The following is a 25,975-nucleotide window of genomic DNA, read 5'->3' as shown; positions in this document are numbered from 1 at the left end:
ACATGTGTATAATAGAAAAATGGGGTGAAGGTTAAGGAAAAGACAGGAAACAATGCCTAGAAAAGCATACATATTTGTGAATTGAAAAACAAAACTACACTTATTGAAGAAAATCTGCCATTTATATATTCATTAATTTTGTCAGTTAACAATCCAAAACTTTGAGAATTAAATATATAAATTAATGCTTTCAACATTTGTAACCAACCCACCAGAAAGAAGCATGCAACCATATAAAAAATAGGTGTATTTTTTGGACTGCATATAATTGGTGAATGAAAGGTATCTTAGTCTTATGACACACTGTAGATGCATACTACATCTAATTCCATTGCCTCAAGTTAATTTTCAAATCATTGATATGTATGTCAAAAGAATGTACTCAAAATATTTCTTAGACTCACTGTAGTTAACTGACTTAGAAAATTTATTATTAACTGATTAATATGTCTTCAAAATGGCATTTTGTTACATTACATTGTAGTTCTTTGAAGTCTTCACATTGCAGTACCAAGTAATTCAAAAAATTAAATTTAACTCAATTTAGTTACAATAATTGTAGCATCCCAAAGCATTTCTTTTAAGTCAGCGGTGTCCAACCTTTCCAGCTTGGCAGCCTCACCCATCGCGGGCTGGTGGTGGTGTGAGTGACAGGTGCATGTCCATAGCTACCTTTGAGGAGCGCCGGGCGTCCTCCACTCATTTCAATGTGCTCACGTGCAAAGTTCCCCTCGCATGAGTGATGTGTGTGTGCTTGAGCAGAGCACGCTTGTGCTCATGCGCGAAGCTTCTGTCACGCGAGCAGAAGGTGATCGTGAGTGAAGCTCCATTCATGTGAAAGGAGCTTTGTGCGTGCTTGCTGCCGCTCAGGAACTTCATGTGTGCACACTTGCTCATCTCTCCCGCAGCCCGGTTTCAAACAGGCAGCAGCCTGGTAATAGGCCATAGCCTGAACATTGGAGATCCGTTTTAAGTGAAAAAATTATGATTAATATTTTCTATTAACTTTGAACAATTATTTCAATATTTTATTGAAGCATTATTCAATAAGTAAATTAAGGCTATTGTAGTTATATGAAGTTTTTTGGGAATATCTATAATTTATTTTGCTGATTTCCCTCTTTATATATCTTTATAAATCATGGTCTGGCTCATTTGATATTTCTTTCTCTTTCTTTCCTACTCCCCTCTCCATTTATGTTCTTATTACCATGGAGTAACAACGTAAAGTATTGCTGATTTATTTTTTTCTAAAAGATGGATTTTATATTTCTTTGAAAATATGTTGGTGTTTGTGTGTGAGTATCTCCTTTAATTAGATTGGGTTTTTGAATTCCTAATATTTTAATTTTTAGATGTACTGTTTTTGAAAATACTGTAGCTAGTTTTCTATTTTTAATCATCAAATTTATTTTATTAATAATTGTTTTTGTAACAGTGGCCTTTGAACTATTATCTTACAAGCTCCCTATTATGCCTGTGCAAGTGGTTGTATATGAGCACATGCATAACTTACCACATTTACATACATTTAATTTGTGCAAAACAAAATTACACCCCCACCTCCCATTGCTATGAAACATGTTTTAAAACTAAATATGAAAACACCTACAAGACAGTATTGTGGTTTCCCCCATTTAGATCATTATAAACCAGACATTGTGCAATGATACATGGGCAGAAAGAAAATAGAAAAGATGAAATAGATGTTTACAGTGAAAGAATTTGACTGCTTTTTTTTTCTTCCAGGAGTTCAATATCTGGCAAAGACTGGTTGAAAAGTTTTCTTTAGTTTTCACCCTGCAGGATAAATAAATAAAAATGTATCATTTAATGTCTATGTTCTATTGACTAAAGTGGACTATTTCATGTTAAAATTCACATTTGACATGACAACATAACAGTTGTTTTCTAAAAAATTGCAACAAAATATTTACATAAAATAGGAAGATGAATCTCCATTGCAAATTTTAAAGATTTTGGGGTTATATTTTGCTGCTTAGTGAAAAGAACTAGGTTTAGTAGTAACAAAATATACAGATGGATAGCTTCAAAATCCAGAATGGGACATCTTGCCACAGCCAATTCGCCACAGGACAGCTCACCACAGCCAACTCTCTGCAGAACAATTTAACAATTATTTAATTATTCAAATAATTATTTAATTATTTAAATAATTATTCAATTATTTAAAATAAACATTATTTTAATTTTTCACATTTCATTTTGTCCCTCCTTTTGCTCCTTTCCTTAATTATTCTGTTGCACCATTTCTTTGATATTGGTAGAACTCTTGTCCCACAGCGAGTTGTCCTGTGGCAGGTTGGCTGTGGCTAGTTGTCCCATGATGAGTGGGACAAGGTAAATTGTTATAGATTCCCCAAATTAAAAGCCCATTAAAACTAAATGGAGGGGAAACAAAAAAGAAATTCTCTGTCAAGTCTTGATGCAGGGCAATTATCAAGAAATAATACACCAAACGAAGTTCTGTCAGCAAGAAACCATGTTGCAATTTCCCAAATACTAATTTTTTAAAAAAAAAAATAAGCAAAATGACAGTTTTTATGGATAGAAAATAATATGAAGTTTTAACTATATAATCAAGAGCAAATAATCCTTTATCTTGGAAGCCATTTAAATATTAGTATAAAATAATATGGAGGACAAAAGATTTAAACAAAATGTTATTTATTTTAAGCTAACAAGCTATATCCCCCTAAATTGTCTGTCTAATATAGAACAGAGGTCATTTTCTTCTATTGGATAGTTGCAGTTTAAAAAGTGTAACTGTGTTATGTTAAGACAGAAGAACAAAAGAAGTTGATGATAATAAAAAAATTTTAAAATCCCACAAAGAACAGAGCTAGTTTAAAAAAAACCTCCTTAAAATTAAAGTAGGATAAAAATATATTTAACCAAGATAATTTGATATGTGAAGCTAACTTCTTCAGGAAGACAATTTGACAGAGTTCAGTAAAAGGAAGTATTAGAGTTGTTTATGGAACACACTGAAGTGTTCTTAAAGCAGATTTTAAACAATGTGCAAATTAAGAAAATGGTTAATCATGTTCATCAAAGAACAATTAAAAGTAAATCCATACTTATCATTCAAGCATCTTGTTTATTGAAAAAAGTTTGGAGACTGATTATAATTATGCGCAATTAAATAATACATGGAAATAAATTTTTCAAAGTTTTTTTCCACACCTTTCTTAGAATTCCTCTCCCCCCCCCCTCCCCCCCACCATTAACAGGCAAGTCTATTATACTTGGTCATTTCTATTTACCAGGGGTGTAAAAACACAAATAAATGGATGCTTTAGTTCAATTGATCATAATTATGTTCAACAGAGTAAAACTGGAAATCAGTTTCTTTACCCGGCACCCTAGACTTACCTATCAATTATGCATTCAAAAATATTAAAACCATAGAGAGACAGGCTGGATCTGTCATTTAAGAAATGTATCAATGGGTTCTGTAAAAATTAGACTGGAAAAATATAACCTTACATTTGTATCAGCATGAATTGGAACTATGTTCACTGTAGGCTTTAAATTCATTTGAACATTTGGAAACATTGTAAATTGTAAAGAATACAACATTTTTCAGTAAAGTTCATAGAATTAAGGTATTTTATGATAACTGTTAATTTTAAAAGAAATTTAATCTATTGAGAATTTTACTAAAGTTCAGTGTTGAATTATATATATATCAGCTGATTATACATCAATTTCATACAGTTCTTGAATCATTTATAACTCTGCAAAATAAATGGTTACATAGAAACTTTTTTATTGATTCTGTTAGTACTGTAAGTAAATAGTTCAATGATTATGATTTGAAATGCTTTATAATAATTATCTATTTTTTTGTTACACTCAGCATATATTTCACTGAACATGTTTATTAAAATATTATATGTTAAATCCTCTGAAATCAGTACATGCTTCTTATTTTATTGACGAAGAATTGACCCATTTTTTATCATGAAAAGGTGGCCTTACCTTTTACAATCTTTCCCCATTTTCTTTCATGGTGACTTCTTGAAACTTTGGATTTTAAAAAATGTTAAGATATCTCTTCAAATAATTATAAAAAATCCTATATAGCTTCCTGTTACCATGAAACCATATGTTGTGCAGTATAAAACGATTGACACATCTGAGAGTATGCCTGATTTGATTCAGTACACATCTGGATTTGCCCAATATTTTTGATTGCCTTTATGGTTACAACCTATAGATTGTACTTATAAAAGTGAGACTATGCATCCAGCTCCAGGATAGTAGACATGAACATGCTGCCATATGGAATTATTTTAAATAATTTTATGGTTCATTACAGTTGTTGCTTGAAGATTGAGAATATGCTTCATATCATACAAATCTAAGTCAGATGATAAATCATTACAAACAAATGAATAACATCCAAAGAGAGTTGCTACAAAATTTAAAATAATTTACATCTAATATATTTTGATCTTGGGTGTTTTTTGAGGAATGGGATGGAATCACTTTTTAAAATTTATTCAGAGTACTATTCTATTGTATCACTCAACTGTTTTTAGATAATTTTAGATAGATGAGAAATGTATTTTGGATGATAGAATGGAAAGACTTTTCAAATTCTTTCCCATGATGTCTTTTTCTTAGGGTATGTACATTAAATCTACATATGATGGTCTCCATGTAATTACTGGAACAACAGAAAATGTAAGTATTGATAATACGTTTTCTTTGAGCTCCAAATTTAACTTTAGATTAATTTATCCCTGTGATTGCCTATCTTAATTGCAAAGGATCAGGAATATGTTATGACGCTTATTCATCCATAGTTCACCCTATGGACACTCTACTGTAATAATTTATATAATAGCAACCCTAAATATACAGTGCTGTAGTTGGAATTTCAGAAACTCTCCAGCTCTCATCCAAATTCACTTGTGCAGTTCAAATAATACAAAACAGGTTGGTTTGACATTAATTTATGCATAAAACATGACAAACTGTTCCTTCACTCCCATACCACACACTGGGAAATAACAATATTTAATTTGTAAGGGCTTACTGTGTCATGTAAATGTACCACACTCGAAACTTCCAGTGGGAATAAACAATGGAGGGGTCTCTAGCTTAGGTTAAATTTATGACAATGTTCTTTTCCACAAGTTACTTTTGCACTAAATTCACACAGTACATAGTAAATCCTATGACTGCTGACCAATCCATAGACTTGAAGGAACAAATAGGTCACTGCACATAAGTATGTGCATTGATAAATCTGGCTTGTTATATGATACGTTATGAACATTGTCTTCTTAAAATAATGATCATACATTTCAATTTTGATAAAGGCCTAACATCTCTAAATATAAACCATTTTAACAATCATCTTAATAGCCATCATATGGTTTATTTTTTTTAATGGAAGGTTTAAATATTTATTTCCAGCTTACCAAAACTAGAAGGCTCCCCATCCCTGTATAATTGTACACATGGATAATTTAACTAAATAGATGTAAGTCAAAGTTAAAGCTTGCTGCTACAGTTGTCTCACCTTTTCATATTATTTGAATCATCATGAGTAGTTGAGAGAGCTACTAATGCTCCATTTTTAGTCAGCACAATACACATGAATGCCCAATCTAGTTTTCTTTTCTGTTGGTTGATATTATTTGATTAACATTTCTCTTAGAGTAGAAATGATATTAGATCAAGTTATAGATTAACAGAGTTGGAAGGGACCTTGTAGGTCCTCTAGTCCAACAGGGAGTTGGACTAGATGACCTATGCCCAAGCAGGAGACCCTACACCATTTCTGACAAATGGCAGTCCAATCTCTTCTTGAAAGCTTCCAGTAATAAAGCTTCCACAACTTCCGAAGGCATGCTGTTCCATTGGTTGATTGTTCTCAAATTATCTGGGTTACTCATTCATACACATTACATGAGTGATCCAATGGGTGTATATGAAATTAAACAAAACTGATTGAGTTCAAAGCTAAATGGGGCTGTACAGAATTGCAAATATGTGTATGAATATGAGTTTATAGAAGAATCTCATCAATTGTTAGCTTTGTTTGTTTTTCTTTTGAATCAGTATATTTTACCAGTATGACGAATCCTTGACTAAAGGATATGTTTATTACTTCTTAAACTGCTAAATTCTATATTAGCAACATGTTTACATGAACAGTTGTTAGAAAGATATTCTCAGCATCTTTTAAAATATACGTAACATTTAAGATATCCACCAATCTTGACAAATACAAGCTTTTTTGAAAGGAATGCACTGCTTATAATCATCATATATAATAGGTAAATTTATTCAGAAAGACATTCATATTTGGGCAGAACTAAGTTATGTTTATAAATCCAATTTAATAAATGACACTCAACAGCATTCAGGAAGCTACTGGTATAATCAAACAAGTTTAGGTACACTTATCCTTTTTGTAGATAAGAAAAATCCATTTATTGTAATTTAGAAATAGCTATGCAATTGTAATTTTAAATAATTCGAAATCATCAGTTAATTTAATTTAATTAGAACAATTCATAGTAATTTTAGATGCACTGATATATTTATGAATTTGGCACATCATTCCTGGGTGTTTTTTATTGTTTTTAACCTGGCAAAATCTTGGGAAGAAATTAGGTAAAGTGAGTTGGGACTTTGCCAATAGCATAATAACCACAAGCCCAGAGGACTGAATCATCAGTTCTATACCAATGGTCACTGGATTGACTGGGCGACTTACCAAGGGATCATTGTTGTAGTCTGATATGTTTTACACCGGACTGTCCACTGGGCTGGTTGGAGTTCTCTCACTATCCTTAGATGTATTGAACACTTTTATTCCCTTCAGGCCTATCTCACAGATTCTTTGGTGGTTTTGCCAATTTTTTGGGAGTACCCGGAGTTGCCTTCTGGGTTGGGCATCCAGCTCAGCAGTCAGCAGTTCAGTGCCCCTCCTTCCTGAACCTAAAGCAGCCAGCAGATCATTGATGTGGGCTCTGCTTACATGGCAGCTGTTTCGGAGCCTCTTTCTTTTCAGGGTGGGATCTTCACCACCCACATTTCAGCCAGTATTTGGATCAAACCAGGTCATGTGAGGACATACCTCACATGGAGGGTGGGGGTCGCCCTGGAGGTGTTGTAGACCTTGTCACTGTCTTGGAAACATCCAATCAAGATGTCTTCTGGCCAGTTGGTCAGTCAGCAAGCCAGGTCATAAAACTCCTGGGTGTACTTGGCCATTCCCCTGTGCCCTTGTCTGATAATTTTTATGTGGTCTCTGGCTTTGCAATCGACTAAGGGGACTTTGAAGTGCTTTCAAAGGGTGACCATGAAGCTGTCAAAGTTTCTCAGCTCCAAGGCATCATTGTTGTGGAGGGTGACCATCCATTCAGCCATTGTCCCCTCCAATGCCATGGTCACTCATGCACCACACCTTAGCCCCTTTGGTGGCTATTTTTGGACCATACTCTTGCATGTATGTTCAAATATGTTCCAGGAAGAACCCCAACTGCTTGGGGTCTCTGTTGAATTTTATGCCTAGGGCTGGTGTCTTGCATCCTCTCTGCAACTCTGGCACTACTCCTATAGCCAGTGCAGCCTGGTCTGTGGGGCAGGAGCAGGTGCTGCTGCCATTGGTCCCAGTGCTGCTTCCATTGTGGTGCAGAAGTGATTGCTTCATCTCTTGCCATGGCTGAAGTTGGCTGGTCAGTGAGGTTTGCCACTTGGGCCAGGACTTCTGGTGCTTTAAGGTTGCCAAAAGCCCCAGCATCCAGTCCTCTCAATCTGGCTTGCCTACCATCAGTTCTTCCTCCTGCTCCTCCTGCTCCACTCACATCTCCCTCTGGCAGCTGTCATGAGTCCCATGGATGAATGTCACTTCCATGGGCTTCTTCTTCCCATATCACTCTTCCTTTTTCCCAGTCTCAAGGGACCATCAAAATCTTAGCAGGTCATCTTCTCCTAGACATTCGGATAGATCCAGCTCTCCAGGAGGGGGTTTCGAGGATGCTTCCCCCCTGGGCTTTGATCTCTTCCTGATTGCTTCCTTGAGCTGACATCATTTGCATGGTTTCCATGGTAGAGGCAATTTCTCTCCATGTTGACCACAACTGCAGAGCTCACCTAATATCAGACCTATTTCAATCTGATCTCTTAAGAAAAAAAGACCTTCAATTTCACTTGGTTGAAGCAAAAGATTCCTTTACTAAAAGATGTTGACTGTAGTAAATTCAGGTGAGCTCTGGGTTTCCCATGTTGAAAAGATACAGAAAGGTTTTCCCTCTGTGACCAGTCTGTGTTCAGCTAATTGGAACTTGGCAAAGTGTTTTGAGTATCCTGAGATGTTTTTGTGCAATCTACATTCTTTCTCAGGATGCCAGGCCTTGGATACTGGTACAAACTGGCTCCAAGCTTTTCTGGTCTTTATCACCTTTCATTCCCCCCTCCCTATTTCTCATCTCTCTCTCACAATTTTATTTGCCCATATATCCTCCCCCTTTTAGCCTTTGATGGCAGGATGCCTGTGAAGCACCAAGCCGAGCTTTGAATATTAGCAACTGCTCCATTCTAAGCTCATTCTTCTCAATCACATAATGTAAAAAGAGCATTTCAGTTTTCAATGTATTTTCCATGTCACATATACAAAGATATAGCTATTGCTGGTAAAAAGGCATGGAAATAATTCAAAAAGATACATTCAATGTTAGAAGTCAGAAAGTGCTGGTATAAAATACTACTAGGATAAGCCAGATTTGTGTGTTTTCAAAATAGATTTGGTCATTTCCAGATGGGTAGGTCAATCCTGGGATATACTAGAAATTGTATAAGGAATAGCAAAAATATAGAACTCTGTTACATTCATCCTCTGACTGTATTGATCATTTGCACTTACAACTATTGCCTAAACAGTGTGAAATTTTATGTTATAATTGTAATAACAACAAAATTTAATACGGTCAGAGATCCAAAACACATACAATAAGAGAACTGTAAATTATTTAATTACAACTAAATGAGCTATTATTGGTGGTTTATGTAAAAGAATCCAAACTTTAAAAGGCAATTTTAGCATTAGAATAAAAAATACTTTCAAGTAACATAAATTAAATAGAAGCTTTTGTATTATGAATTTTCTTTGGAGAGACATTATTGTGAAACATATTTGTGTTTTCATGGATTAGAATAAGTTTAGAAAAATATATATTATGTCCTGTTTGAAAATATGTGTTAGTGTCTTGTTGTTAAGAAATGTTATGGAGGCTACAGAAAATTCCTTTTGCTTTTAAATTTATATATCAAATTTAAGTGGGTCTGTTATTTGTTGCATTCTGAGAATGGCTTCTTCTAAATATCCTTATTGTATAAACTGTGGAATTCTGTGTTATAAATGATTCAAAATGCCTTTTCATTTGGGATATACTTAGTATGTCTTTTATAAATGAAAATGCATATGATATGCTTATCATTTTCTTTATCCCGTGGAGGAAAAGTCAGTGATGTCAAGGAGTTAACAGTTAATATAGAGGACTGAAACAGTTAATATAGAGGACTGAAAATAACCCACCTTTGTTCACAAACCCATGATCATGTTAATGTTTCTGTGTAGATATGATTGTGAAGGTAACTTGCTTTCCAGCTTCTCGTACCAGAGTATTAATTCATATCTCCACATAAAGGTCAGTTTCATGCTAGACATTCAGTACACATCCCCAGCAAGTAATTGTTATTGTACAGTACCAAAAAGTAGGTGGCAGATGAAGTAGGGGAAATGACTTCTCCTTTATTCTTCAGGCTACTTTCTGATTTATTTATTTACATTTATAAATTACATAGGTAGTTTTTTCAGGATTAAATACAGCAATCTACCTAGAACTGAAAAACATAACTTTTTTCAGTTGGAGATGCTACCGTAATTGTAGCATACTGCTTCAGTTTGGCTGAAGTCTGTTGTTTTGCCTCCCTCCTGTTGTTTGGATTTTAAAGCAAATATTGCTGTTGTTGTTTTTTTAAATAAATACTGTCTTGGTAATTATTGGATTTTTATTGATGAGGTTTTTGAGTCATTTTGTTACTTTCATGAGCTGGTATGAACAGATTCGCTACTTATCTCACAAACAAGTACTTTACCATTATTTCCACATATAGAAAAAAAGATAATGAACATTCATGTTCAAATTAAAATACAGTTACAGAAATAATCATTTTAGAAATATTTTTGCAATCTGCAGATTTTACATTTATACTTGGCAAATATCTAATTGGTGGTCAAGTTAGCAAACTGGTTAACCATATTAAAAAAAACTTATATTGCAACTATTAATAGAATTATATTAAAAGATATAAAATATTCCTCTGCCCCCGCCCCAAGATCCTGAAGAGAATGTTCTGACTGTTGAAGGATAGTATTTAGAAAGAATGGGAGAACAATGGGAGATAATGGGTTAAAGTTGAATGCTTGAGAGTTATTTTGAAATAATAGTTTCTATGCAGAATTATGGATTTACTTAATCGTGTGTGTGAATTTATATTTGAAGTTTTCTATTTGTTTCCATATTTACATCCTAACTGGAAAATAATAAAACATGACATGCCCAAGAATTCCTAACTTACATATTTTAAAATTTTAAAATAAATTTACATATTTACAAAACTATTTACTGGAAAATTTAAATACAACCTTCCTAGCTTAATTATTTTTATTTGTGCAAAAGGAGAGATGATAATCCGTAAGAATTGTATTCTTTATCATCTCTTTTATTTTAAATTCAGTCACCTGCAGATCGATGTAAGAAAATCCATGCTGGCGATGAAGTGATTCAAGTTAATCACCAAACTGTGGTATGTATAATTGAATTCTGTTTCATTTGAAGATGAAGATGCATTAGTTTATCAGCAACTCAAGTTAACAATTTTGGTTTATTATGTTAAGCAGCATCTGCATGAGATATTTAAAAAATAATAATTCTTGTGGTGTTTACATGTATTCACTTCTTAATTTAAAAAAAACATAGCTGGCCAGTTTATAAAAGTTAGATTCTCCCTCTTAGAAAAAGTTTTTTTTTCCATGATAATGTTCTGCTACTTAATGGGTATATTGAATCATGATGGCACAGTGGTTAGAATGCATTACTGCTGCAGGCTGCTTCTGTTGACTGCCAGTTGCCAGCAGTTTGGCAGTTCAAATCTCATTGGCTCAAGGTTGACTCAGCCTTCCATCCTTCTGAGGTCGGTAAAATGAGGACCCAGATTGATGAGGGTAATATGCTGATCTGTAAACAGCTTAGAGTGGGCTGTAAAGCACTGTGAATCAGTATATAAGTCTAAGTGCTATTGCTATATTACTTTCCTAGAAACAGCAGCTGAATATGTCAGTCATATCATGAGGAAGCCACCAGTGAATTTCAGCTATTCCTATGACATTACCATATGCAACTAAAACATGTTTCTATCAATACATATTTGCTAATATTTATACAGAGAATTTGTATAAAATAACCTTTAATATGACAAAATCTTAGGGTATTAAACATTTAAAGACTTGGAAGATTTTTTACTTTCATAGTATTGGTATAAATGCTATGGCATATTAATTGGAATCAAAAGTATTAAATTAATTTATTTTGTTTTTGGTACTTTAGTGGGGAAATATATACTTTATTTCATTCCTCATGATGTGAGGAAAACATATTTTAGATATTAGGATAAAATAATATCAATGAACTTTGCAGTGGGCCTCAGCAGTTAACAAAACCTAGCTGACCATGGTTGTTCTCTGAAGATAAGCAGGATCAGGCTAAATTAGCACTTGTATGAAGCTTGACCTAGGAAATTCAAGTCTGTTTTCCTGATTATAAAGTTAAAAAAATATCCTGGAAGAAAACAATGGCAAACATCTGAACACTGTACAAACCCCCCACTATAGTAGATTCGGTATGCAGAAACTGAGGACGATTTGAGTGAGTTTGTAATTTATTTAGTCTGGCAACATCATCCTAATAACTTGGGATGATGTTAGGATGATGTTGATGCTCCTACATTTCTGTAGTGTTGGACAAAAACCTGATCCACAGGAAATGAAATAAGTTGTATGACACTATGCAAAGGGCAGATGAAGATGTTATGCTATACAGCGTATACTTTAGTGAATGTCCCATGAATTTAATGGAACTTGCTTTTGAATAAACTTAGTTTTATTGTTAGAATAAATCAGGGTTTGCCTTTTTTTGAATATGCTTAGAATTGTAGTGTTAGAGTATTAATATTTATTGGGAAATTTGGACAATAATGTTTTTATAATAATGGGAACATGATTGTGAGATGGTGTATTTTTTGTTTTGATTTATTTTACTGGAATACTAGAGATGAAAATTTGTTATTAGCTTGATTTTAATATAATGATTATTTAAGGTAGAACAGTAAATTTTGTTAAATTTGCTCCATTTTAAAAAAATATTACTATATTTTAGGAAGAATATATATGAATGTATGTATAATTTATATTTCAGGTAACAAAGAGATGATGACCATATTGGTGAATTTTAAACTAAGAATTGTTAGAAAGTTACAACTCAGTTCTAACCATCCATGGCAACGTACATGTTAACTGTACTAGTCAGTATAGTGATCAGTTCCCACACCTGAAGTTGCAGTTCTCAGTTAACAACAAGACAAATCATTACAAAAATGAGAGATCAATATTATATCCAATAAATAGCTGGTTGAAAAACAAGCAGCAATCAAACAGACTGTGGGGGTTTTGTACGGTGTTCAGATGTTTGCCATTTTGCCAGTAGTGGCCAAAATTGTGGAAACCTTTTGGGAAAAGTGAATTTTTATGCCATCACTACCAAACAAGGAGATCTTGGTCTCATGACTCCAACTAACAGTATCCCATTGTCCCTCTGTCCAGGTAACATGGGTGTTAGCCCAATTTAGTCTTTTCAATCTTTGTTTGAGAGATAAAAGTGTTTTTTTTGTGGAATTCCTGCAGTCTGCGCCGAACAGTCCTTGCACTCAACTTCACACTGCATTGCAGCATTTCATCTTGTATACACCAAGATGATTTTCTTCTATCACGTAGGCACAGTATCTTAATTCTTCTATCATCACTTGCTGTTGTGCACCTTTTCCTGCCTTTACCAGTGTGGTTTTGTAGTGACTGAGTCTTCTTATATCTCTTCAAAAACTTAGAAATGCCACCTTTGGTTAAGTTTTCACCAATTTTTCTTCTAATTTCTACAGTTATACTGTAGCTTTGTTCACTTAAACAATATTATTTTACATGGCTTTCTGGGTGACCAGTCAACTCTTTGCACCATTATTTTAATTTTATTACATTTTACAAGCTCACTAAATGAAAGAACACAAAAAAACCAACCAACTTGATAGCGTTCACATAATACACTGACAAATGTCCTCCTCTCAGCTAACATCAATAACTGAATCCTACTGTGATCTGATTGGCTCATTGCCAAAACAAGATGACACCTGATTGCCTCTCTAAACATTCATGCTCATTGGCTACAATCAGATGAAGGAAAGCTACCTGATATCAACTTCCTAAGGAAGTTGTGCTTCCCTTTTCTGGTTATTTGGCTACAACTTTTCATAGAATTCAGATAATTGAACAAGCTTTGTTGTATTACATTCCTGATTAAATTATCTTTCCATTGATACATAATTTTATGTTACTACTCCAAAAAAGGTGGTGTTATTAGCCATCAAACCTCAAAAATACACTTTTGCCAAAAGGTTTCCACAATTTTGGCCACTACTGAAACCAAATGCTGTAATTAACTGCTACATTCAAATAATTTTAAATGAAATATGAGTACTTAATATGAATTAGGATGATTGCTGAAATCCAACAAAAGATTATTATTACAGAACAACTACTTTTTGTTTTTCTAGAAATCTTAAGCTAAAATATGTTTTTCCAATTTTATTTGTCTCTATTGTAATGCACTGAGTGGTTTTCAAAGCTTTTTCAAGTCTGATTCATATATTGCTGTTTTGATAAGAAGGGTAGGTCTTCTGCATTTTGACTAATGCCAGAGATTCCTAAAAATCCTAATATTTTAAAGTCATCTTAACATTATTGAACAAGCTAAATCTAATTTATTATCTAATTTATTTGCTTATTTGTGGCAATATCTGGATGGTAGTAGCTTTTTATAGTTGTTCTCAAGCTGTGCTCTTTAGAAGAAAGCTCAATGATTTTATTATCAAATTTCTTATATGCTACTTATGCATGATGTGTGGTTATGATGTGATATAACACTGAAGAGCTATGATGGAGTACAGAATTAGTTGACATCGTATATTTCTCTCTCATACATTCAAAAAGAGTATATTTGCAGTTACAATCTCTTTTTTTATTAAAAGGACAAAATATCAGTTTAACAGACCCATAACAAAACTCTGAGACTGGGATTTAGGCTAATATTATTTGTGTTCATTTTCAGTTGAGTGATGTAAATATAACACTTTGCTAGCATATAAACTGTGTGTTGTTTGGGTACGGTTAATTTTGAGAAATAATTATGATATTCATAACAATAATAAACACATCATAATATTTGCTTATCCATTTTAGTGAATCTTCTATGTAATTAATTATTCTCTTATGCTTTTAAATGTTTAACTTCTATTTCTGCTAGTCATTGATCAAACAAATCCCATGTTAAAAATATTCAGTTTCTTCCTTCTTAATTTTGAGTGTTAATCTATCAATTTCTGCACATTCTAATTTTTTTTTATTATATTTTCATCCCTAGGGATCTCATCATTCTTCCACTGTTGTGCAAACACAATTCTAGCTGCTGTTAACGTGTAAAATTAAATATGTATTCCCTTTATTGTATTTTTCTTTGTGTTACTTTACCATTTTTTCTAACCATGTGTGTATTTTTGTCCAATATTTTTTTTCCTTTGGGCATGTCCACCACATGTGATAGAACAAACCTGGTATCTGATTAAATTTCCAACGTTTAGCAGACATGTCCTTAAACATCTTTGCCAGTTTTGCTGGTGGAAAGTACCATCTGTAAAACATTTTATATATATTTTCTTCATATGCAGTTGATACTGTTAGCTTATAATTCCTATCCCACAATTTCTACCATTTATCTAACTCTATGGTATAACCACATTTTTTAGCCCATACTATTGTTTCCTTTACTTTCTCCTTTTCCATTTTAATGCTCAGTAGGTAGCTATAAATTTTTTAATTAGTTTTTAATCTGCTCCTGTTACTATCTGATCTAGTTCTGTTGATTCTTTATAAAAGCCATTCATTTTAGCATCTTTCTCATATCTTGATTGTATTTGCACATGTGGCTACCGTGCTAAATCAATCCCTTAATTATTCAGTTCTTGCTTATTTTTAAGTTCCTCTTTTTCATTCAAGATATCCTTATATCTTGTAATGTTTTTCATGTTGACAACATTCCGATGTATCAGTGCCTCCATTGTGGAGAGTCAGACTGGTATTTTCAAATAGTGTTTTTCTTTAATTTTTCTCAACATTAACAATAATGCATTTTTAACATAATGTCTTTGAAAATACCTATGTATTTTGTTTTTCCAATACCATGAAAAGGCGTGCCGCCCAAGTTGCAGATCATATCCCTCCAAAGTTAATAACCGCCTGTGCCTCAGATTTATCCATTCTTTCACCCATGTAAGTACAAAGGCCTGGTAGTACAACTCCCAATCTGGCAACCCGAACCCCCCTTTGTTTTTAGAGTCTTGCAACATTTTCAGACTTATTCTTGCTTTTTTCTCTTGCTAAATATATTTTGACATTTTACTTAATTCCTCAAAATATTTTTTCCAGCTTTAATGGAATTGTTTGGAACAAGTATAATAATCTCGGCAAGATATTCATTTTATAGTAGCTATTATTCCTATCAAGGATAATTGTAAGTTTTTTCATTTCTCCAAGTTTGATTTGATTTGTTGCATTAGCTTAATGTAATTATCTTCTTTAATAGTTACACATCTTACTGTTAGTTTGGATTCCTAGATATCTTACTTTCTTAACTATCTGGATATCTGTCTTCTTCATGAACTCTTTTTTCTGTTTTATCTGTAAGATTTTTAGCTAGTATTTTGGTTTTCTCTTATTTATTTTCAGTCCTGCAACTTCACCATACTCTTCTATTTTTTTATTAATTTGGGTCAGTTTCTTGTGGGTCTTCTAAAATAAATACCAGGTCATCTGCAAACATTTGTAGTTTATATTTTTCTTTTTTTATTTCCATACCTTTTATTTCTATATCTTGTCTAATATTTCTATTTAACACTTCCAATATCAGTATAAATAGTGGAGGGTTCAATGGACATCCTTGTCTTGTACCTTTTTTTATATTGAAGTTCTCTGTCATGTCCTCATGTATGATCACCTTTGCAGTCTATTTAAATGATATAGTCTTAATCATCTCAGTAAATTTTTCATCAAAGTCCATATATTTTAATTGTAATAACATAAATTGACAGATTACATTATCGCATATTTTCGGCGCATCTAAAAAGATCAGTGCCATTTGTTTTTCAGAATGTGCTTCATAATACTCCAGCATGTTCAGCATGATTCTCATATTATTTTTAATTTGTCTCTTAGGTAAAAATCCATTCTGATCTGAATGTATAAATTCATTCAAAAATCTTTTTAATTTCTCTGCTATTATCAAGGCATATATTTTTAATCAACATTTAGTAGTGATATTGGCCTATAATTTTTAATCTGCACTGAATCTGAATCTTCTTTCTGTATAACAGTAATATTTGCTTCCATCCAAGTATTTGGTATTTTAGCTTCTAACAATACTTCGTTATAAACTTCTAACACAATGGTCCTAGAGTATCTTGTAAATGCTTATAGAGTTCCACCGGTTGCTCATCTGGTCCTGGTGTTTTATTGTTCTTTTGTTGCTTAATCACCTCTGTTAGTTCCATCATTGTTATCATTTCATTTAACATGGCTTTCATGGTTTCAGGCATTTTAGGTAGTTCAGCTTTTTCCAAGTATTGCTTTATTTTATCTTCTGAGATTTTCTCTTGATCATACAGATTTTCATAAAAATCCTGAATTATTTTCTTTTTCTTTTCATTTGGGTAATGGAAAGTTCCCTTCTCATCTGCCAATCTATGTATCAATTTCTTTTCTTTCTCCTTTTTAAATTTATATGCTAAACATCTTCCTGGTTTGTTAGCATTTTCAGAAAGTTTTGTTTTACACTTCTAATTTTTTTCTGCCAATTTTTCTTTTTCTATTAGATTCAATTTGTGTTTTATCAGTTCCATTTGATTTATTAAGTTCTTTTTTGTGGGTCTTTCTGTAATTCTAATTCTAGACTTTTGTGTTCTTCTTTTAGTGTCTTTCAATATTGTTTCTTTTTCTGGTTTCTTTTTCTTCCTATATTAAGTTATTGCTAGTCCCTGGAAATATATCATTAGCTGTATCCCACACATTTTACAATGAAATCTTTTCTTTTCTATTCTCTTTAAAAAAGAAATCCATTTCTTTTTCCATTGTTTGTGTAAATACTTTGTCCTTTAGTATGGATTGACCCAACATCCATGTCAGTTGTTTTCTTTTGTCCTTTCCACTTAACTTTTACTGGATTATGATTCACATATATATTTGATTCTATTTCTATCTCTTGTACATTTGCTCTTAACTCTGGCGACATCCATATCATATCTATTCTTGACCAAGATTGGTGTCTATTTGAATAAAATGTATATTGATTTTTCTTAGGGTTTATTTATCTCCACATATCCTGGATACATACTTCTTCCGCCATTTTAAAGAAAATCTTTGGAAGAGTTTTTGTTACCTTTTTGCCTACTTTACTACTTCTATAGTCAAGTTTTGCTTCTACAATTGCATTAAAATCTCTACCACACAGATATTTTCATAGTACATTTCTATAATTTTCTTATGAAGTATTTTGTAAAATTCTTTTTATTTATTATTTGGTGCATATATTGCTGTCAAGGATATATCTTTGTTATTTATTGTTACCTCCATCATCAATATTCTCCCGTCTTCATCTATATAAATTTGTCTGGCATTTATTGTTTCTTTAATATATAAGAACACCTTTCTTCTAGTTGATCTTATTTCTCTCTGTTCCTTCACTCTTGCTCCTTCTCATTCTGCTCGTTCTTTTTTTCCTGGTTTCACTTTCTTCTTGTGTATTTTTCCCTCCTGTTAATTCCTCTTGTATATTATTTTCCATTTTCTGTCTTCTCTCTTATTCCTCATATGGACTGAAGTGGTGGTCATAAAAATCATACACTTTGTCTAGAGAGTCCAGTCTGTATCTTTTATTGTTTCAAGTAATATACCCTTAGGTATATTTACTCTTGAGTGTCCTGATATATTAGCTATTTATTCAAGTGCTAAACAATGAAATAGCAACTTTTCCCTGATAGCTGTACAACTTTCCTCAGTCATACACATTCCACTTACATAAAATAAATAAACTTAAGACCATCTCACAAAGAAAATATATGAAGTATACTAGGTAGCCTTAGAGCTATCTGCTGTACCGGTAGCATCACTATCAGTGACATAGGGAAATAATTTCAATATTTTTCCTAGGGTGTACTACATTATGGCATCTTAGTTATCCAGAAAGCAAGGTCGTGTTTCCATCCAACTAAGTTTGAGAAACGTTGAACTGCAGTTTTATCATTAATATTTTCTGATAACATAGATACGTTTATGAAATGTGAATTGATTTTAATGAGAAAGAAGTCCTGAATATAAGGCACTTTTATTTAATCTTCAATGTCACTAATATAAAATACTGTATGTTTGTGCTAGGAATGCTGCTTGAGTTGTAAACTTCAGGTTTTCTTTATTACTCACCATTGGCTCTGTGTCTAACAAAAGCAGTTTAAAAATACAGACTTGAGGAGCAGACAAAAATAAAATAATTATTGTTATGTATTGTATATAGTATAGAGTTGTCAGTTGAAGTTCTCATTTTGGTCCTCTGTTGTAGCGGGAAAATACTCTTTCCTGATTGGTTGTTTGGCTGATCAGTTTCCTATAAAAGGAGCTGTGTCAGCCAAGAGTTCAGTTGCCTCACAAGCAGTATTGAATAAAGAGCTGTTAGAAATCACTTTGGCCTCACCTCCATTCTTCGCCCAGTACTTAACACTGAAACAAAGGTGGGATTGAATGGAAACTGAGGCTGCAAAGAGCCGATCACTGCAAGCTGACCCACTCAGAGCTGAATCACCAGAGCTGATCCACAGTTGCTGCTACTTCATTGACCATAGATACCTCAACCCAGATTGCCTGGGGGCTTACACTGGTCTCTTTGAAAATGGCTGCACTACTGCCTTTTGCTCCATACAACCCAGCCTCTGAGATATGGGACTCTTACCTTGCTCACTTTGACTGCTTCCTCGAAGCCAATAACTTTGCTGAGATCACTGAATACAGGAAAAGGGCACTTTTCCTAAACTTCTGCGACCAGAGATCTTTGAGATGGCCAGGGCTATGCTCGCTGCACTGGCCATTCAGTCTGTGCCATGGGACATGCTGCAGAGCAAGTTACGGACTCACTATGTGCCCAAACCTTCACGAATTGCACGTCAGCATGCTTTCCATCATCGGAATCATGCTGAAGGTGAATCCATCAACAAATACATTCAAAAGGCAGCCCTGTAAAGTGAGTTCAGGGATTTAGATGACGCTCTCTTGGACAGAGTGGTCTGTGGTGTGGGGGATGTCAAGCTACAGTGGTGCTTCTTTGCAAAAACAGATCTCACCCTGCAGATGGTGCTTGACAAAGCACAAGCAGCCGAAATGTCCAACCAGTCAATGGCTGAGGTTCAAAAATCAAACAGCCCACCAGCATTGTGGAAACCAGTCACTGTGCACCATGAAGATGCTAACCATGATGAATCAGCAGATGAGGACGATGACGTCTGTTTTCTCAAATCCTCCAAGGGAAGGGATGCGGTCACAGAAAAGAGGCAACCAACATGTGCTGGTTGTGGTGGCAATCATCTGCAAATGGCATGTAAGTTCAGGAACACCATCTGTCAAAGATGTGAAAAAAAGAACATTTGGCCAGGGTCTGTCACACAAACCAACTGCCAGCTACCATTCCGAGCCCAGAAACCTGCCCCAAAAGAATGCAGAAAAGATGACAGAATCATGGAGAGGACTGCTTCAACATCTCCAGAGGCATCTGCAAGCCTCTCCTCTTGCAAGAAGATCCATGTCACCATCCTGATTGAGGGGTCCCCTTACCACATGGAGGTGGACATGGGATTTCAATGACCATCGTCTCTTGGAGTACAGTAAAGAGATTGGTGCCAAAAATCTCTAAAAGACAGTTGGACTTCCACCATATTCATCTCCGAAACTACTAGGGGAAAGCATTCCTGTTGTCGGAACTGGCACCGTTAGAGTATCTTTCAGGGACTTCTTGGGCCCACTGACTGCTCATAGTGGAGGGCTCCCTACCAAGTCTCCTAGGACTGGACTGGTTCTCCTCCTTGGATCTGGAAATCATTGGCATCAACTCCATGATTCTGATATCGAGCCCTTAATCTCTGATTTTGCAGACATCTTTGACACAAACCTAGGCAGGTATACGGGCACACCCATCTCATTCAACGTTGACCCCCAGGTAGCTCCGATCCAAATGAAGCCACAAAGAGTTCCATTCTTCTTGCACTCATAGGTTGATGAGCAGCTCAACAAGCTCATCAGCCAAGGAATCCTGGAACCTGTTGACCATGCAAAATGGGAGACTCCAATTGTGACCCATGTGAAGCCAGACGTTTCTTCCCACATCTGCGCAGACTATAAATGTACATTAAATAATGCACTACTGCAAAATGCGTACCCGGTGCCCATGGTCCAACATCTGTGTCAGAGTATTCATGAACTGGCAGAGACATAATTAACAAAGTCAGCCAATGGGAGCTGAACTGGGGAATGAGAGTATGGGCATGGCTTAGCTCCATGTTCTCAATTCTGAAAGTGAAACTAATAATCTATTCTGAGCTCCTGAGTTTGTGTTTTTACTTCCATGTTAGAAGAAACTACTAATGGTATTGTAAACCTTACTTCAGATTGTTATGTATATAAAGTTATTGAATCCTGCTGAATCAGTCATCTGTTTGTGTTTTCTGGATTTGAATTTTTATTGCAAAATCTAACAATCTGCTGCATTCTCTGGGTGAGGGTATAGTCTTCACTAAACTGCACCTTGCCCAAGCCTACTAACAGCTATCAGTTGACGACACCACCTCTGAGGTCCAGGTGATTGTAACACATCGAGGTGCTTTTAGATGTTGCTGGCTGCAACTTGGGGTGAGCATGACACCTGGACTTTTCCAGAGCCTGATGGAGCGTCTCTTGCAAGGCACCCCAGGTGTCATCCCCTATTTCGATGATGTCTTAGTGTCAGCGGCCAACAACGCTAAACTCCTCGATCGTCTGCGAGTGGTACCCATAGTTTCCAGGAATTTGGCCTCAAAGTTAAAAAAGAAGTGCAAGATCACTGTTCCACAGGTAGAGTTCCTCAGCTACCTTATTGATGGATTACACCCTACACAGGCAAAGGTCCAAGCCATCCAGGAAGCTCCCACACCCAAGAACAAGCCCGAACTCCAGGCATTATTGGGACTCCTAAATTTCTACAACGTCTTCTTGCCACACAGAGCATCCATAGCTGAGCCTCCATCATTTGCTTGACAAAAAAGATGTTTTGGCCTTGGGGTTGCAAAGAAGCTGCTGCCCTTTCTCTGTCAAGGAACTGCTATCTTCAAACAGCGTCGTACTGCAATGCAACGAGAATCTTCCTTTGGTTCTCACCTGCAATGCCTCTCCATTGTGCATCAGTGCTGTTTTAAGCCAGATTTCCAGATGGAAGAGAGGCCCTGATCACTTTCTTCTCATGGACCTTATCATTGGCTGAACAAAACTACAGCCAGCTGGACAAGGAAGCTTTGGCTGTGGTCGCATGAGTCAAATGCTTCCATGAATACCTCTACAGCAAACCATTAGACCTTGTGACTGATCACAAGCCACTATTGGGCCTGCTCTCTAGGGCCTGTCAAATGCCACAGGTTTTGTCCCCTCACATGCTGCACTGGACTATGGTCCTAGCTGCATACAGTTACCACTCCTGCATCAGCTGGTAAGACACTTTGCCACACCAACACCCTCCGGCCAATGCCCTCTCCTGCCTGTTGTGGAGGATCAGGTTCCAGCATCATCTGTTTTATTAATTGAAGACCTGGTCAGGATTCCGGCAGTTACTTCAATTGAATCATGAGCCTAGAGCCACACTCCCAAAACTAAAAATACATTTATTTGAAGGTAACATTCTACATCTGGCATTTACCTAGGCATAGTCAACTCTGAGATATGTAATTCACTGTCACCCTTGATCCTGCTTCCCCCCCACCCCTTTGGGTGTACCATCCAATGAAAAATGTCCATAGCCAAGGAGTTCCAGTTTGTCAGGCTTCGGCGGCAGCAGGAATTTGCATTTGTACGCGATCACTGCCGCGCTCGCTGCTGGAGTGCCTCCGATCCAATTGGATCTGGAGGCTATAGTTATCCTGTAGGGATAACTGAAGACAGGGGAGATTCGGACAGGGGTCTTGGGACATCGCAATCCGCTTCCTCAGCCGGTTAAGCTCCCTTTTCCAAAGGCAGTGGAGCGGTGGTCAGCAATGGCCGCCACAAAGAACCTCTCAGCCAGACAAGTTTTGGGCAGGAGGAAGTAAAGAAAGTGAAAGCTTTTGGCTGAACCGGGACGACAATCAACATCTGAATACCCTGGAACTTTGGCTTCTTAAGTGATACATTGTTCCCAAAAGGATTGCAAAGCTGCAGTTGAAAGTGAAAGGGAAAGCTTTTTTTTTTTCTCCTCACTTTCCTTCCCTACGGAGATAGCAGATGGAAATCGGAAATACCCGCTTTGGCAGCAGAAGGTAACTAACTTTGAAAATTAAAGCCAAGGGGACATTAGATTTCTAAACACTGACATTTAAAAATTAAAATCTTTTTGCTATAAGTGGGAAGGAAGAGAGGTAAATGATTTATATCAAGATTTCTTGAAGGAGACTGCTTGGAGCTTATAAGATCAGAGATTAAACTGCAATAAAACTTCAAAAAATTAATTTGGAACGGTGTAATTGAATTTTACCCCAGGAAGAGAAAGTATTAAAAGAAGACAGTGCTAAATGAAACAGTTTGTGCTGATTTGGATTGCTTGATGACTTTGGAATTTTTGCAAACTATTTTTTGAAAGTTTAAAAACACTTGGATTGTTTAAAAAAATAAAAATAAAACAATGGCATTATCTGTGGAAGAACTGAAAATAGAATTTAAAAAGCTAAAAGAAGAGGAACAAGAAGGCAAGGGCTCTTTTGGATCTGTTTTCCACTTTTTAGAAATGGCGATTTCTACCTATCAGGAAATACAGCAATCAGAAAGTTGGGATGAAGAAAGAGAAGCCATCTTTAATGGACAAACTATTTTAGTTGATGAAGAAAAGGGAAAAGGCGGAAAGAAAATGGAGAATTCACGATTTAAAGAAAACAACCAAGAAAGGGAAAAATAAGGTGAAAAATCGATATAATGTCAGAAAGCAACAGAAAAGAGAAATACAACAGAGAGGGGAGACTAAAAGGATGGAGATTGAGAGATGGGCGGGTAGAAAGATCAGATTTGTCAAGAAAGGAAGGGAAAAAGGGAAAAGAAGTTATAAAGGCTTAAAACAAGATGATAAAAAGCAGGTTTTTTTCAAGAGATAAAGGGTAAAATATGATTTAAAGAGATTCTGCAAAAGTACACAAGATTCTATTGTAGTATTTGTATTTGAAATAGAATTAGAAAACTGGAATATTATATGTGTTAATAGAATATTGTAGGGAATGTGTAAAATGTCTAAGATGTAATAATTCCTAATATCTATGTGTAAAATATCTAAGATCTAATAATAGAGTCTAACTAATTAATTTGTTATGGAACATTGTTTTTTACTATACTATAAGCTTATTATGTTTTTTTTCTTATTTTAAAATGTTATTTAGAATGTACTAAGCAGAATCAGAATGGAAACTATGTAGTATTTTAAGTGTTAAATTGGGGGAAAAGATAGAAAGGCGTCATACTTCAACCACTGATTACAGGAAATTTTTTTTATTAAAGATAAATAGACAATTGAAAAAGAACGGACAAAAGATACAAGTATAATGCTTTAAATTGAGATGAAGTAAATAATAATAGAATTAAGAGAGTGAAAAGAGGGGAGAAGACATATAGAAAGTATAGAATGTTAAATAAGATTAAAATAGTATATAAGGTGAGCAGGAATTTGATTTAAGTCTGTACAAAAAGATGTAACCCGGGGTTAAGCCGCTTTCTAAAAAGAAGTTTTACGTTTTCGTGTTATGTGTTTTGTTTATTTATGTTTGTCTATTGAGAATTAAGATTGTTGGATGAGAACATATGAAAGTGTAAATAAGATAGATGGAAGTATAAGTTTAATGAATATAATTGAATAGAAGTAAAGGGAAAAATAGTGAGAAATTGGGAAAAGAGTAATAAGATATGAAGTTGAATATATAAGATGCATATTAAACTGTGTTTGTATGGAAATGGGATAATTTGGAACTATGCTGTACTTAAATAAGATGTTTCATTTGCTTTCTTAAAAGATGTTCTATGTTCTTACGTTTTATGTTTTGTGGGTTTGTGTATTGTTTTTGAAAATTAATAAAATTTGTTTAAAAAAAAAGAAAAATGTCCATAGCCAAGAGTCATCAATCATGCTCCCCAATTAGATTTTTGCGCGGCAGAAACTTTAGTCATCTAATCAGTGTTTGAAGAAAATATGAATGGAATGTACTTTCGATTCCACACTGCCGCCTGTTCTTTGAAACTCCCCCCCTTCTTTCTGTTGTCAACTATAAAACGTGTATACAAAATGTTTTATGAGTTGACAGACCTGCTGTCTGGTCTCATTACAGCATCGGAGATTGCTGCACACTCCTCCAAGGACCATGTCATTGCCCAAGTGCTCAACTGGGTTTTGAGGGGTTGGCTGAAGGGGCCAGTCAGCATAGAGTTCCTTCCTTTCCACATCTGGCAACATGAGCTGTCTGCTCAATGGGGCTGCCTACTCTGGGGAAGTCATGTGGTGGTACCCCAGAGGCTGTGGCGGCCAGTTTTGGAAGCTCTTCATGTAGGCCATCCAAGCATTGTGCGGATGAAGGCAGTCACCTTCAGTTACGTCTTATGGCCCAACTTAGACAAGGCCATCGCTGATTGGGTTGCCTCTTGTCAGCTTTGCCAAGAGTCAAGGCCAGCCCCCCCACATCTGCTCCAGCACGCAAGTGGGAAGCACTCAAGACACCTTGGTCGAGGGTGCATATTGAGTTTGCGGGGCCCTTCCATGGACAGACTTTTATGGTGGTTGCGGATGCCTAATCAAAATGGCTTGAGGTGGTACTCATGACATCGACCACCTCGGATGCCATGATCAAGGCCCTTAAAAGGCTGTTTGTGACTCAAGGACTGCCAGACATCTTCATTTTGGACAACAGGCCACACCTCACATCAAGCCAGTTCGAGCTGTTCCTGGCTGGTTACAGCATTCGTCATACCCTGACTGCACTATTCCATCCTGCTAGCAGCTGGCAGGCTGAGTGGATGGTCCAATCAGCAAAGGAAGCACTTGCAAGGATGGGCCTGAGGGACTGGCAAACATGGATAGCCAAGTACCTCCTGGTCCAGCACATCACACCAAGCTCCACCACTAACAGGAGTCCGGCTGAATTCCTAATTGGTCACCACCTACGGACCAACTTGGACCGGATGTACCCGGACTATTCCTCAGAGATCCCTGCAGACTCGACCAGCCAGCTCCAGTCATTCTCACTGGGCGACCTTGTCTATGCC

The 25,975-nt window shown here is 35.5% G+C and overlaps 1 protein-coding gene across 6 annotated transcripts in view; it reads left to right on the top strand.

The window, feature by feature from the left end:
- CNKSR2 (connector enhancer of kinase suppressor of Ras 2) overlaps positions 1 to 25,975 on the top strand; it is a 257,797-nt gene that overhangs the window by 88,052 nt on the left and 143,770 nt on the right. For 5 of the 6 annotated variants that reach the window (XM_087938239.1, XM_087938238.1, XM_026714237.2 and 2 more), the window contains exons 7-8: positions 4,654 to 4,713; positions 10,789 to 10,857. The exons of the other annotated variant lie outside the window; for it this stretch is intronic. In XM_087938239.1, the coding sequence (XP_087794365.1) occupies positions 4,654 to 4,713; positions 10,789 to 10,857 (129 nt within the window). The remainder of the gene's footprint in view (positions 1 to 4,653; positions 4,714 to 10,788; positions 10,858 to 25,975) is intronic. 6 annotated transcript variants of the gene reach the window in all.

Source organism: Pseudonaja textilis, chromosome 8 (genome assembly GCF_049901715.1).
Source record: "Pseudonaja textilis isolate UNSWEBS1 chromosome 8, rPseTex1.2, whole genome shotgun sequence".
NCBI classification, from domain to species: Eukaryota; Metazoa; Chordata; class Lepidosauria; order Squamata; family Elapidae; genus Pseudonaja; species Pseudonaja textilis.
Note: the sequence above shows the minus strand (reverse complement) of the source record. Positions and strands in the feature narration are given on the sequence as shown.